The sequence below is a fragment of the Triticum dicoccoides genome, chromosome 4A (genome assembly GCF_002162155.2).
Source record: "Triticum dicoccoides isolate Atlit2015 ecotype Zavitan chromosome 4A, WEW_v2.0, whole genome shotgun sequence".
In the NCBI taxonomy this organism is placed as follows: Eukaryota; Viridiplantae; Streptophyta; class Magnoliopsida; order Poales; family Poaceae; genus Triticum; species Triticum dicoccoides.
In genome coordinates this window covers 747,631,583-747,644,639 of record NC_041386.1, presented here as the reverse complement: position 1 = coordinate 747,644,639, position 13,057 = coordinate 747,631,583, and the positions used below count along the sequence as shown (strand labels likewise).

The 13,057-nt window shown below is 43.6% G+C and overlaps 2 protein-coding genes across 3 annotated transcripts; one reads left to right on the top strand and one right to left on the bottom strand.

The window, feature by feature from the left end:
- Window positions 1–1,290: 1,290 nt before the first annotated feature.
- Window positions 1,291–6,460, top strand: LOC119288434 (signal peptide peptidase-like 2). 2 transcript variants are annotated; one of them, XM_037568058.1, is made up of 14 exons: window positions 1,295–1,550; window positions 1,905–2,063; window positions 2,154–2,265; window positions 2,383–2,502; window positions 3,049–3,206; window positions 3,654–3,830; window positions 3,986–4,020; window positions 4,118–4,274; window positions 4,418–4,471; window positions 4,562–4,654; window positions 5,222–5,361; window positions 5,767–5,837; window positions 5,954–6,037; window positions 6,130–6,460. In XM_037568058.1, exons 1-14 carry the CDS (start codon window positions 1,395–1,397, stop codon window positions 6,219–6,221), a joined length of 1,608 nt encoding a protein of 535 aa, XP_037423955.1. In that variant the 5' UTR covers window positions 1,295–1,394; the 3' UTR covers window positions 6,222–6,460. The 2 variants fall into 2 exon arrangements, with proteins under 2 accessions (XP_037423953.1, XP_037423955.1); XM_037568056.1 differs by having other exon boundaries at window positions 1,291–1,550; window positions 4,418–4,654.
- Window positions 6,461–7,062: 602 nt separating this feature from the next.
- LOC119288433 (protein MEI2-like 2) lies at window positions 7,063–12,778 on the bottom strand. Its single transcript, XM_037568055.1, has 13 exons — window positions 12,576–12,778; window positions 11,910–11,969; window positions 11,615–11,797; window positions 10,898–11,367; window positions 10,455–10,613; window positions 10,255–10,371; window positions 9,987–10,138; window positions 9,718–9,812; window positions 8,702–9,617; window positions 8,526–8,610; window positions 8,359–8,427; window positions 8,031–8,210; window positions 7,063–7,716 (listed from the first exon to the last, which is right to left on the bottom strand). Exons 2-13 carry the CDS (start codon window positions 11,941–11,943, stop codon window positions 7,573–7,575), a joined length of 2,604 nt encoding a protein of 867 aa, XP_037423952.1. The 5' UTR covers window positions 11,944–11,969; window positions 12,576–12,778; the 3' UTR covers window positions 7,063–7,572.
- Window positions 12,779–13,057: the final 279 nt, after the last annotated feature.

Sequence of the window (13,057 nt, the reverse complement as noted above, 5' to 3'; positions counted from 1 at the left end):
TCTCCCTCTTTATTTCTTTCCTTTTATCATCCCTTTTCATCCTTGAATTATTTTTGTTACTAAAAAAAAAATCCTTGAATTATTTTTAGGGTGCTCTATAGGGGGGAGACGAACCGACCCAATCACGGCGAAGAGAGTGAGCGGTGGATAACCGCGACCGGGACAAAAGAGGGACATGGCCGACCGTTGCATACTACGACGATCGTCGTGTCATTAGCGCGAGCCCTTGCTATAGTCGGCGATACTTGTTTCATCTTCCTCATCTCACTCCTTCTTGCCTTCAAGCCCACCCACTATTCACCTCATTCATGACGGTGCCACTTGTGCCATACCCCAATTGGCAAATTTTATGCGGACTCCGCTTACCATCTCCTCGTTTCAAGAAATTGCGGCATATCTTATGCGACTGGCAATTCCAAAGCAAATGCTAGTGATATATAAACTGGTAAATGGCGCAAAATAAGAACCATGGAGAAGATGAGAAACTAACCCAGCGAATGATGGCACATGAAGACTAACCAAATGCATTCTCATTTTGTCCTGGACATGTATCTCTTGCTCATCCTACACTTGCAGAGAGAACATTCGTGTTGAATATGTATACCCCTATTGCAACACACGGACAAGTGGTAGTTACATAACGAGCCGACTCCTCCATGATCGCCCGCAGATAAAGCATGTGGAAGGCTAGTGGTGTAATATCAATTTCCCGGTAGCCGCATTGAATTGAACGATGTTTCGTACTTTGGAACTGGAGTAGGTCAGCTATGTGTTTAAACCTTACATTCATGGTATCCTGGAACCAGGAACAAGATAAAGAAAACTCTGTCGTTTTTGCAATTGACTTCATCCCGATCCCAACCAAACCCCGAGTTGATGATGGTTTGTCGTTGTTGGATCAACTGAAAGCATGGGAAAGAAAATCATTTGAAAGCTAAGGAGCCTTGTTATCCTTTCACTTTTTGAAGAAACGATTTTCCTTGACCATAAGGAAAGCTCAATTTATCTTTTTTGCTGAGAGCTGGTCAGATGTCCGAATGACTTGAAATTTGGAGCGGGTGTCACGCATCAAATTGTCTATCACACAAAATTTGTTTGGAATTTTTATGAATTGTTTTCTAACCGGGTGCAGATACTCGATGCCCTCATGCCTCGGAAAAAACAAATGCGAGAAGAGACGTAAGGGCAAGGAAGCATGTTTTCAGGCCGAGAAAGCGTAAACCTGTGAAATACGCCACCATCTAAACCCACTCTAGCACCAGCTCCATCGACGACTGGTCGGAGTTTGATCCCATCTCTCCTCTCGAATCCAACCCAAAATTCCTTCCTTTCTTTCTTCCTTCCGTCCGTCCGAATCAAAGTGGCCTCCCGAGCTGCGCCGGGAAAGAAGGCCCATGGCGACCCCCCGCCGCCGCGAGCTCCCCCTGCCCGCGCTCGCCGCCTTCCTGCTGCTGCTCCTCCTCCTCGCCGGACGCGCGGCGGCCGACGACGCCTCCAGCGACGACCGCGGCCACGACGCCTCCCCCGGCTGCAACAACAAGTTCCAGCTGGTAAAGACCCAATCCCCATCCATTCTACAGTACTCCCCATCAGATCTCGTCGCCCCTCCGCTCGCGATTCGTGGATTGGGTTCCACTCGGATTTTTCCGGTGTCAAATGTGGAATCTTTCTTTCTTTCGACATAGAGTAGATGCAACCCGTCCCTGCTACAGTAGTAGATAAGATAAACTCTGCTTGGTTGATTGATTGATGCCCAACCTGACTTTCTGAACCCACACCCTACTGTGAACCTGGCAGCAATGTTCTTATGTGTTTTCTGATGGTCAGCAGCAGCAGCAGAACAACCACTTGTGTGTGGCAGCCCACCATTCTTTCTCATGCTTCCACATTTTCTTGTTCTCCAGGTTAAGGTGAAGAACTGGGTGAACGGAACCCAGGGCACGACAGTTATCGGACTGAGCGCGAGGTTCGGATCCCCCTTGCCAAGAACTGTCGACGAGGCTCACAGAACATTTGCTGCCCTCACCAATCCTCCAGACTTGTGCTCGAACTCAACCTCAAAGGTTCGGTTTCGGCTCCGACATAACTCGGTTACTAAGTTGGTTCTACAAGCATCTTCTAGTCTAGTCTAAATCTAACCCTTGCTGCTGCAGTTAACGAATTCTATTGCCTTAGCGGCACGCGGAGGGTGTCCTTTCACCGCCAAGGCCGAGTTTGCGCAGGCTGCTGGCGCCACTGGTTTGGTTATTATAAATGACGATGAAGGTATTATCAGGACAGCCTGAAATATATTGTTATCTCTGCCCTGTTCAGTATTTTTCTGGTAGGCGTGCCTGATTCTCTTGCAGACAGTAATCCGCTTGGTCAACTCTGTGTCTGCAGAACTTTACAAGATGGTTTGCGGTGACAATGATACTTCACTTAATGTGACAATTCCCGTCGTAATGGTGCCACATTCAGCAGGCAAGAATCTGAAGGACTTACTGGATCATGGAGCAAGGGGTAAGTACATATTCTTCTTAACTCTCCTTACTATTGTTAGCTGTTGAACTTTGTAATATTCTTTATTTCTTGTATTTTGCTCCAGTGGTAGATTTTGGGTAGTTAAACATCTCTACTCTCTTATTTCTGCTTATTGTTTTAATATTTTGCCAGATCGTTTTGCGGACGATATAGTCCATTAGTTTGACTCCATTCTGTCTAATAAATCATGTTACAAACAGTATCTACAGCCATCCTCTTGTTTGTTCCTCTAGTACCGATAGAGGTCCCAGAGCTGTGGATGCATCTATGTGCTTGTGAATCCATGCTAAATTGGAATGGATGTAATCTAACTTCTTACCAAAGGAGAGGACCGTCTTTGGCTCTTTGATCACATAGCTTCTACATTTTTTAACACAAGTCAGTTACTTAATAATCACATCTGTACTCATGTGCCATGCAAAACTAGTGTTATCTTGAACGACTGGTCTAGGTTACATATCTTACGAGTTGATTTTTGATGCACCAGACTATGCATGCTAATAAGTCAATGTTCTTTTGTTGTAGTGGAGATGCAGTTATATTCGCCAAATCGACCAGTTGTGGACCTTTCAGCATGCTTCTTGTGGTTAATGGCTGTAGGAACTATAGTATGTGCTTCACTCTGGAGTGAATTCGTTGCATGCGAACAGATTGACGAGCATTATAATCAGCTGACACGGCAGGTCCTGACTTTTCTCCCTGTCCAGACTTAATGGCAGTTCATGCAATTTGGCTTTTCATATGTGTACCAATCAGTAAATCTCGACTCAGAACAGGGATGACTGATGACTGATGAGACATTAATAAGACTGCAATATACTCCCTCTGTCCCATAATCTAAGACGCTTTTTGACACTAGACTAGTGCCAAAACGACGTCCTACATTATGGGACAGAGGGAGTAGAATACATGATTGTTGTTTGATTATATGTTGTCTACAGTTTTTTTTCCGCCCTGAGTTGCAAAAAAATAATAATGTTGTGAGACACGCTTGCTACTTATGAATGATTATTAAAATAAAAAATAATTTGCATTTTATTGTGTTTGTTTCTAGCTAATGAGTAGTAATTTTCAGGTTATCACTTGGTGAAGTGTTTTGCTAATGAGTTTCTTCGTTTCATACTAAACAGCCGGGACCTAATTCTGGAACAAACAACACACAAGATAAAGAAATCCTTGAAATCACAGCAAAGGGAGCTGGTGTTTTTGTCATAGTAGCTTCAGTTTTCCTTCTCCTCCTGTTCTACTTCATGTCGTCTTGGGTCGCCTGGCTACTGATTGTATTGTTCTGCATTGGTGGTGTTGAGGTATTTCCTCGTATATTCTCTATCTTTGCACTCTTTTGATCACAAGGCCTGTCACCTTGTGCAAATACTTCTCTTGGCGCTTGGTTATTGAAGTGCTTGTTTAGTTTTTTATATTGGTATTCGGTTGTGAGTTTGTTTCTGTTTTGTGCTTGCAGGGTATGCATGTTTGCTTGGTGACAATTATCTCTAGGTAATGCATGAAATAGTTTATATCAAGCATTTTTTTCAATGCTCTTTATTTTATTTATCTCCTCATTGTCTGTGCCTCGTGTGCGCCTTGTTTACAGGATTTTTAAGGGTTGGGGAAATAATACTGTACAATTGCCATTCTACGGGGAGGTCTTGGCCTTGTCTGTTGGAATAGTACCATCCTGTACGGTCTTTGCCATTCTATGGGCTGTATATCGGCATTCTTCGTTTGCTTGGATAGGCCAAGACATCCTTGTAAGCTGAATTGATGATGATTCTGATGTTCACTTGCTATGTTTTTAATCTTTATTTTAATCCTTGTAAGAGGGTTTTTTATGACCTTCAGTATTTAGTCTATTTAATCTATATTTTAACCATGCAGTCTGTATTTGTCACAGGGTATCTGCCTGATGATAACTGTGCTTCAGATGGCGCGCTTACCTAATATCAGGGTATTGGCATGTCTATTTGTACTTGCAGTAGTCCTAACAGTTTTACGACTCCTACATGTATCAGAAGTATCTAAGGCTGTATCTTTGCAGGTTGCATCAGCTCTTCTTAGTGCTGCATTTGTGTATGACATCTTCTGGGTCTTCATTTCGCCTCTTATATTCCATGAGAGTGTTATGATTGCAGTAAGTGCATTCTTGACCTTTACATTTACATCTGGAGTTATTATCAGTTACGCTCTAGTTTTACAGGTTAATTTACACAGCAGATTTTCTAGTTAAATCAATGGATTAGGCTTGTTTCTCCTCATCAAAAAGATAAATAAAAATGGAATAGTCTTGCAACCACATGATGAAGCCATTTAAGAAAGGTATACTTTGAGGGGCAAGGATTTGGTAGGTTGTAAAATCGAGAGAAGGACAGGACAGAATCCACAAGGGTTACTTGCTTAAATACCTTCAGAATATAAGAGAATAATCAGTAGCCTATCTTGAAACTGAGTGGATTGTTAGAATATTCAGTGTTATGATCTAATTTGGTGCTCTCATGACCCGTATAAAATTGATATATTTTGGCAGCAACTGTTCAGACTTGAAACTATAGTGAAATGTTTAGAACATGTTCTTTTTTGTGGTTTATAATTTGATGTTATTCAAATAAATTTTCAAGCAAATGATCATGTTTAGTGGCCTATCTTATTCTATTGTGTGCTGTGACTTGTGATTGAGATTTTCATTTTATTAAACCTTCAGGTTGCTAGTGGAGACAGCTCAGGGGAAGCAATTCCAATGCTCCTAAGAATACCTCGTTTCTTTGATCCATGGGGTGGCTATGACATGATAGGCTTTGGCGATATTATCTTCCCTGGATTGCTCGTTGCATTCAGCTACAGGTATTCTACGCGATGTTGCAATATATGTTGCTCCGTTAGTTCACTAATGGGTATACATAGAAGAAACATACTTAAATACTGTCCGGTAGTCTGGTCCCATCATGCTAAATGCGATGAAGGCCTTAAGACACACTATTTGTTGTGAACCTTCATTAGGGATAACTAACTACCATGCTGGAAGATAGGTTGAGGTGGTGAATATTTGGGAGATAATAGACCGATTCTTCTTGCTAGGTTGAGATTGAGAATATTTGGGAGATAATAGACCGATTCTTCTTGCTTATCTCAAACATCTTCACGTAGTGAACGCTTGGGCCCTTCTTTCCTAGCACACTAAGAACTCTGTTCTCTGAGAGGTTTACGTCATTTGTGAATGATACAAAATCACTTTGGTATACGTTTCAGATTTGATAGGGCAGGCAAAAAGGGTATCTTGAATGGATATTTTCTGTGGCTGACTGTGGGATATGCTGTCGGTAAGTGTGCTCGACTCGTCTTGTTCTGTACACAGTTCATTGTTTGTAGCAAGCAGTACCTTTTGTGCAGAGCTCGCATTTTCATTTTCATTTTCATCTTGTTTTTCCCCTTGCAGGACTTTTCCTTACCTATCTTGCGCTTTTCCTGATGGATGGACATGGTCAGCCGGCGCTGCTGTACCTGGTTCCTTGCACGTTAGGTAAGCATACAAATTGTTCCTTCCCTCAATTTTAGTTACTCCCTTACCTCAATCAGCGCGACTGATGCCCGTATCATACATTTTCATACCAGGGGTTATTGTGGTGCTTGGTTGGATAAGAGGCGAACTGCCTCACTTGTGGAACTACGGAAGAAGATCGGAAAATTCAGTCGGCGAAGTTTGAATTGTAATCTGACAGAGTTTGTATGCAAAAAGGCGGTGGCATCCTTCAATCTCATTAACTAATGGATCTGAACATGATGCTCCTTTTTTGGGTTGTAAAACTAGCAGTAGCCAGATTTGTGTTTGATAGCCTTTGTCGAACTTGAAACTCAGGTTTGACATGGGAGTTCACTCTGTATCAACAAGAGATAGCATATATTTTACATAAGGCTTGAGCTAATCTTATTCTTACAAAAATCATGATCTTCTGTCAGACTGGAATAATAATCATTCTCAGGACATTGGGCCACTCATGTTCAAACATGTGTCGGGATGCAAACACAATCTAAAAAGTGATGCAAACAAAACCATTGACATCCTTCCACATCTGTGTCAAATTAGCTGTAGCCACATTTGTGTTTGACATAGGTTGTCTTCGTCGAACTGGAAACGTGCGAGTTGGTGCTCGGTGTGGGAGTTAACTTTGTACCAACAACAGATTACATATATTTTACATAAACCATGATCACCTCTGAGACTGGAATATAGTCTAAATTTTCAGGACATTGCAAATGCGAATATAATGGCACATTGGGCCACTCATGTTCAAACATGTGTGGATGCAAACAAACTCTGAAAGTGATGCTTTACCAAGAACAACCAAGTAGTTCATCGTGCCCAGCTAAGTGAACTTCCAAAGAGAAAAAGAGAGAACACCATTTAAGCATTTCATCACAAGTTTACTTGATAATCTGAGCTTCCAAGTTAACTAGTGAGGATGCAACCATTTAATCATTCCATTGCTTGTAGGATCAGGTAGATATATGAGCATTGTAAATTCTGGATGAAGATGAATCATCACATAAGAAAGAAAAGTTGTGCATAATAATAAAATGGACACAGGAATCACTCACAATGCACAATGTGGGGATTCATATTTCCACACTGGCATCACCCGATTAGACCCGTCTTGAGTTGAGTTTCAACCATACAGAAAAATAAAAGCATGCAGAACTAGCACAAGTATCCATCCGACTGTACAATTGGTGTTCTTTACAGAAAACCAAACCAAAAGCATCATCATCATCCAGTCATCATCAACTCCCCACATCTATCTGTACAGAGTTCGGGGGGTCAAAAGAGGGGGGGACCTAGCAAACTCCCAGACTGCGATTCAAAGCCGCTGCTTCAGGGGGGCGACATCCGCTGCGACAAAAACCGGTAGATGCGCCATGCCACGCCACGCCACAATTCCTGCACTACTGAACCAATCTTCCTCACTTTTATACAGTTTGGGGGTGGATACCGCCTTTCGTCACAAGACAGTTAGACTCCGCGGCGGCGACTCCGAGCCTCTTCGTTGGTTATATAATCTACAAACTCCCCGCCATGGATTTCTCCCCGGATATCTTCATCTCGTTGGGATTGCCGTCCTCTTCAAAGCCGAGGGGCTCCTTGCTGGAGCCTGCCCCACCATCCAGAGGCATGTGGATGCATATCCCGTTCGGGAATGGTTCCTGAGTTTCGTTCATGGTATTAGAGCACTTGCATTATGGGTCAATATTTCTCAAAAAAATTGCATAAATAAAACAGCAGTAGTAAATAGTGTCCCTGGGTATTACACTTCACTTTTGAAGGAATTATAACTAATATTTCAATACCATTATCATACCCTGTCATGCTTCACGTGACAAAATGAGATACTGAGTTCCAATTATCTTGCAACAGTTATATAACATGATTTATAGTGCCAAATAAGGCCGTGTTTTGTTCAATACAAGTTCATAAAACAGATGGCCTTTAACTTTCAGCATGCAATGCAACTTGTTACCTGATTTCCAGTCTCTGGTCCATTGGAATGAAACAGAATGGGGCGGCATCTCTTGTCCTCGTTCATCAAACTTGAATTCTGGAAATGTGAGATTAGTGCATTCCTTCCCTGGATCCTACCATAAGCCAATGACGCTACTTTCTCGCTGTTAAATTTCTCCCACTTCTTCCCATTGAAAGCCTGTAATTAAAGGTAGGCATGCAGAAGGTCATATTCCAAGCTGTTGAGATTAATTCAACCAGCAAGCATAGGCTGCTGTGAAATTCAGCTAGACATGGATTGATAAGAGAACAATGGAACATGTAAAGGACCAACAAAGAAAACACACCTGGTAGAAAGAGACAATGTGCACAGGGGATATCATGTTAATGAACGCATAACCAACATTGCATTTGTTCTGCAGGGGAAAATGAAAAAAAAAACAATTATTACACTGCTGGATATCCTAATACCTCATTGAAAAACAACAGCATAAAGCAATATCAAATATACTACCTTGAAATCAATTGGCAGGTAGAAGAAGTCATATGTTCCTTTGTGGAGCTCATCAATTGCAGCCAAAAGCATCTTGGATGTGTACCTATCGCATTCAGGAAAAACAGAGTGAGGACAACCAGCAAGCAAAATATAAAGAGCACACATGAAGACATCAAATGAGAACACGGGCATACTTGTTTGGAATGTTTTTTATCATCAATGTTGTCCGAGTATCCTCTCCTTTACGGATCTTGTCCAAATCAAGCTGATACTGCTTCTTGCTATCTGCCTGGAACGCGCTGCTGTCAACTCGGCGGTTACGACCACGCTCAATGGAGGAGCTGTCAAGTCCATAATAACCAGGTCCTTGATATGTGGTGTTCCCAAAGAATGGTGGTTGCCCAAGCCTTGGCGACGGTACTGGTCTGAAGTTAGTAGAGTTATTATCTGTCAGGCTTCCACTTAGAGCGGAAACAGGATTCAAGGAAGCACGAGAAGCCATGTTCAGCATGAGGCTTCCCCCGTTTCGGTTAGCACCGCCAATGTTCCCCATATTTGCAAACCTAACTTGATTCATAAACGACGTCTCAGGCGATTCAGGCAAAAATCCAAAGTGGCTCTCAAATGGAGCGCCAGAAGGGGCAGACCCAACATGATGACGGTTTTGATCCAAAGATCCGAACAATGAAGCCTGGCGACTACCATACAGGAAGCCCTGACCCTGAGGGCGGCTACTAGATGACATTGCATGACCAACTGGTGGTGGACGCCACATTGATGAGGATTGGGAATGCTCCGGATAAGGCTTTGGGCTGCCCCACAGAAACTCGGGCCCTGTTAAAGTCCCAGGACTCGAGCTCATATGCTCACTTTTGCGATCTTGGTATGACTGTGAATGCTGAAACGCAGCGCCAAGGGACTGGTTGCTGTTTGAGAATACTTGATCATATTTAGACCAGTTGTTGTCCTTCCCAATTGGCGCGATCTTCAGAGCATTTGACATCATTGAAGGGGACATTCCGATAGGACTCATTCCATTTCCAGTAGGTGAGTTGCTGAATGCATGCAGCAAATTGTTGTCGGTTGGACTGCCATATTGAGCCCATGCCCCTGCCAAGAGAAGATGCATTTCTTAGTTGTGAACAGGTGTTTAGAAGAAAATTAGATAAAGCGAGGATAACAAGACTTAAAACTGATCCAGTAAATGTACCTGGAGGAGAGTTGGCCATGGGCGATCCAACATGAGAATGCCTGTAACCTCTGGGTTCATCTTGCTCTAGTTCATGACCAAGGTGTTGCACCAAGCTAAATCAGAAGAAGAAAATAGAAGAAGAGTCAGATCAGACTGGTAAAAGTCATCAAAGACAGATAACTGAAAAATTGTGTTGTCCAAAATTCAAGGAACATCTCTAGAGGAGCAAACAGGCATATCTAATGCTTATTCAGTATACCATTCGATAACTCTTGGAATATTCATACCTTCTGCGTGTTCCACCAGGACGACTTGGCTCCAACTTGATGCGTTTTCCAGCGATCTCGCTCTTATTCAGTGACCGAAGAGCAGCTTCTGCCGCCCTAACATCGTAGAACTCAATAAACTTGTGGTGCTTCTTGTTAGGCGTCTCTCTTATCTGCAAACAGAAATCAAACAGCTGGAATGAATACCCAAGGAAATATGTATGCAGCTGCATTTTCCAAGCAGAAACCTTAATTTAGTGGGAACAAAACTTGGGAGTAGCATCCTGACCTCCTTTACTTCCCCATAAGTTCCAAAAATCTGGCGAACTTCTTCATTAGAAACTGAGGGATCCAAGTTAAAGATAACAAGAGTCCCCTGGTTTAAATCTTTGTCAGATGGATTCTCCTGCAAAGATGAACAAGGTATTCATTTTCAAGAACTAACTTTGTGGCCAAGAGTTAAGGGTGTAGAAGAGAAACATAACAAACCTTTGGGATCGAAAAATGAATGTCAAGCTTTCTCCTCCTCAGAGGCTTATTCTGCAACGAACGCATCGCACCACGTGCAGCTCGGATATCAAAATAAGATATCATCACAAAGCCCCTATGCTTGGTTGCAGTGTAAAGGGTCCGGATATCCCCAAATTGCTGAAAGGAATGACAATAACGTCACTGTCAAGAACAACTGAGATTCGACATCAAACAGATACAAATAAGAACAAACAGTGGCTATAATTAGTCAATACAGAAGATGAAGGTGTCAAGATCATAAATATCCTTAGTCTCAAAAAAAGATCATAAATATCCTATATACAGATATTCAGTTAAAGGATACACCTACTGCTGCTGAGTAAAACAGACAAATTGGACTGGTTAAAAGGACATAAATCTGGTTCTATCTCTAAAAAAACAGAGTACATAAATCTGGTTACCTCAAAGAGAGAGCGCAGTTCAGAGTCCTCAACATTACTGTTAATGTTCCTCACAAACAATGTCCTGGAAGGATGCTCCCCCAACGGATGCTCCCCAGCCACAGCTCCAGGACTGTTTGACAGACCGAAATTGTTGTTTACTCCATTGGCCCTAAGCCCATCGCCTATACTTGCATTCCCCAAACCAACTGTGATGCTGTCCAGAGGGTCAGAGTCCAGCTCCATTCCCCCTCCACTGCCAAACACATCAAACTCCTCCAGCTCCTCCGCGGGGTTAGTCTGCCCTGCCGGCTCAATCTCATTTGTGATCCCGGCAAAAAGCTCATCTTCATCAGGCAGCAGGTCATCGATCTGCCGGAGATCAAAGTCAAATGGGTAGTCGTTCCCCTGAGGATCATCGTCAAAGTCTTTGAGTTTAGCAGAGGTGTCGTCCATCGAAGGGGTGCCATGTGCAGAGTCAGGGAAGTTCACTTGAAAGCAAAAGAAAATGCACAAGATGAGGACTCAATCATACAGACACTAAATGTAAAACAAGTTAAACAGCAAAAACTGGTGTTAACTATGTTCATACATCCATCTGAACAATGCTGGTAACTGGTAGTAACTCTGACATGGACAACACAGTAAGAAAGACTTGTTAAACAAAAATACGCAATCATTGGCAGTCCTTTCTTGAGAAGAAGAGGGGGACAATGATTGGCGTGCGGGCGTGCTTACGTTTTTCGTGCGGGAGGACGGGCAGCGAGGTGGAGAAGATGCTGGTGTCGCCGCCTCCCCTGAGGCCATTGGGCGGGTTGGGGTTGTTGTTGGTGAGGGGCGGCGCCGGAGGGGCTCCCCACGGGCTGCTGTAACCTGGTGGCGCCTGCTGCCGCTTCTTGACGGCGAGCGGCACAGCAAAACCTGTCACAAGAAAGCAAAAGCAGAGACATTAATTCAGATAGTGGAGCAGGAAACAGAGCAAAGCAAATGCAGGGCAGACATTGAGACAGAGGTAGCAGGAGATGAGCAGTACCTGGTGGGCTGAGAGGTGCCGGCGATCGGTCCATCACTGCATTCGGGGAGGGAGGGGCACCTGCAAGCAAATGGAGCTCTCTAATTTTAGCATCAAGTAGTACCTTTGTGAATGTGGAAAACAGGGAATGAATTTGGATTGGTGGGGAGAAGGAATGGGTAACTGCACAAGGAACCGGGTCAAAGAGTGGGAGGAGTGTATTTCGGAGGTAACTGGATAAGCACAGGGAAGGAAGGATGGAAGCAACGAACTTTGACCCCCGGAAACGAAAATAGCGGCGGCTAACAGGGGAGGGAGGGAGGGATTACCCCACCCACCCTACGCACGATCAACCAACCAACCAATCAATCTAATCTAATCTAATCTAATCTAATCTAATCTAATCTATAGGAAGGGAGGGAGCGGCGGCGTCAACGATCCCGCCCAACTACGAGTTGTAGATTGGGAACGAGGGAGACGACCTTGTTGGGGAGTAAGAGAGCTCGAATTCGTCCATTCATGGCGAGAGAGAAAGGCAATGAAATCAGAGATTAACAAGGCCTATGTAACCGGGGAGAAGACGACCAGGCGGCGCGAATTCGATTAGTAATATAAACCCATCAAGAACCCACCCACCCACCCACGGACCCAGGGAGGAAGAATTGGGGGCCAAGAACCCCGACTGACCTAGCGCCTGGCGCCTCCGGCGGCGGGGTGGGCAAGGAACCCTAGCTGGTGGACTGAATCGGCGGCGGCGGCGGCCGGAGAAGTCCCTTCTCCGCTGGTGGCCTTGGTCTCCGGCCCGGGCGTGCTGCGCTGCGTTGGTTCGCGCGATGAGGGGAAAGAGAGAAAGGCGAAATCTTTTCTTTCTTTCTTCTCTTCTCTCTCTCTCTCTCTCTTGTTTTTTATACTCCTACTAGTGAATGAATCAAGATAGAAATAAAATAAAATAAAAAATTGGGTTTTTTACTGGCCCAAGCAAGCAGACGCCATTGGTACTAGTGGACGCCAAGAAGAAGAAGAAGAAAATAGTTAATGATTATCCACAAAATAAAATAATCCTATTGAAAGAATTAAAGAAAAGAAATATAGAAAAAATGGGAAGTAGTAGTAGTGGGATCGAAAGGGACGGGTATGATGATTGAGGCCATCCGTCTTCCACCGCATCC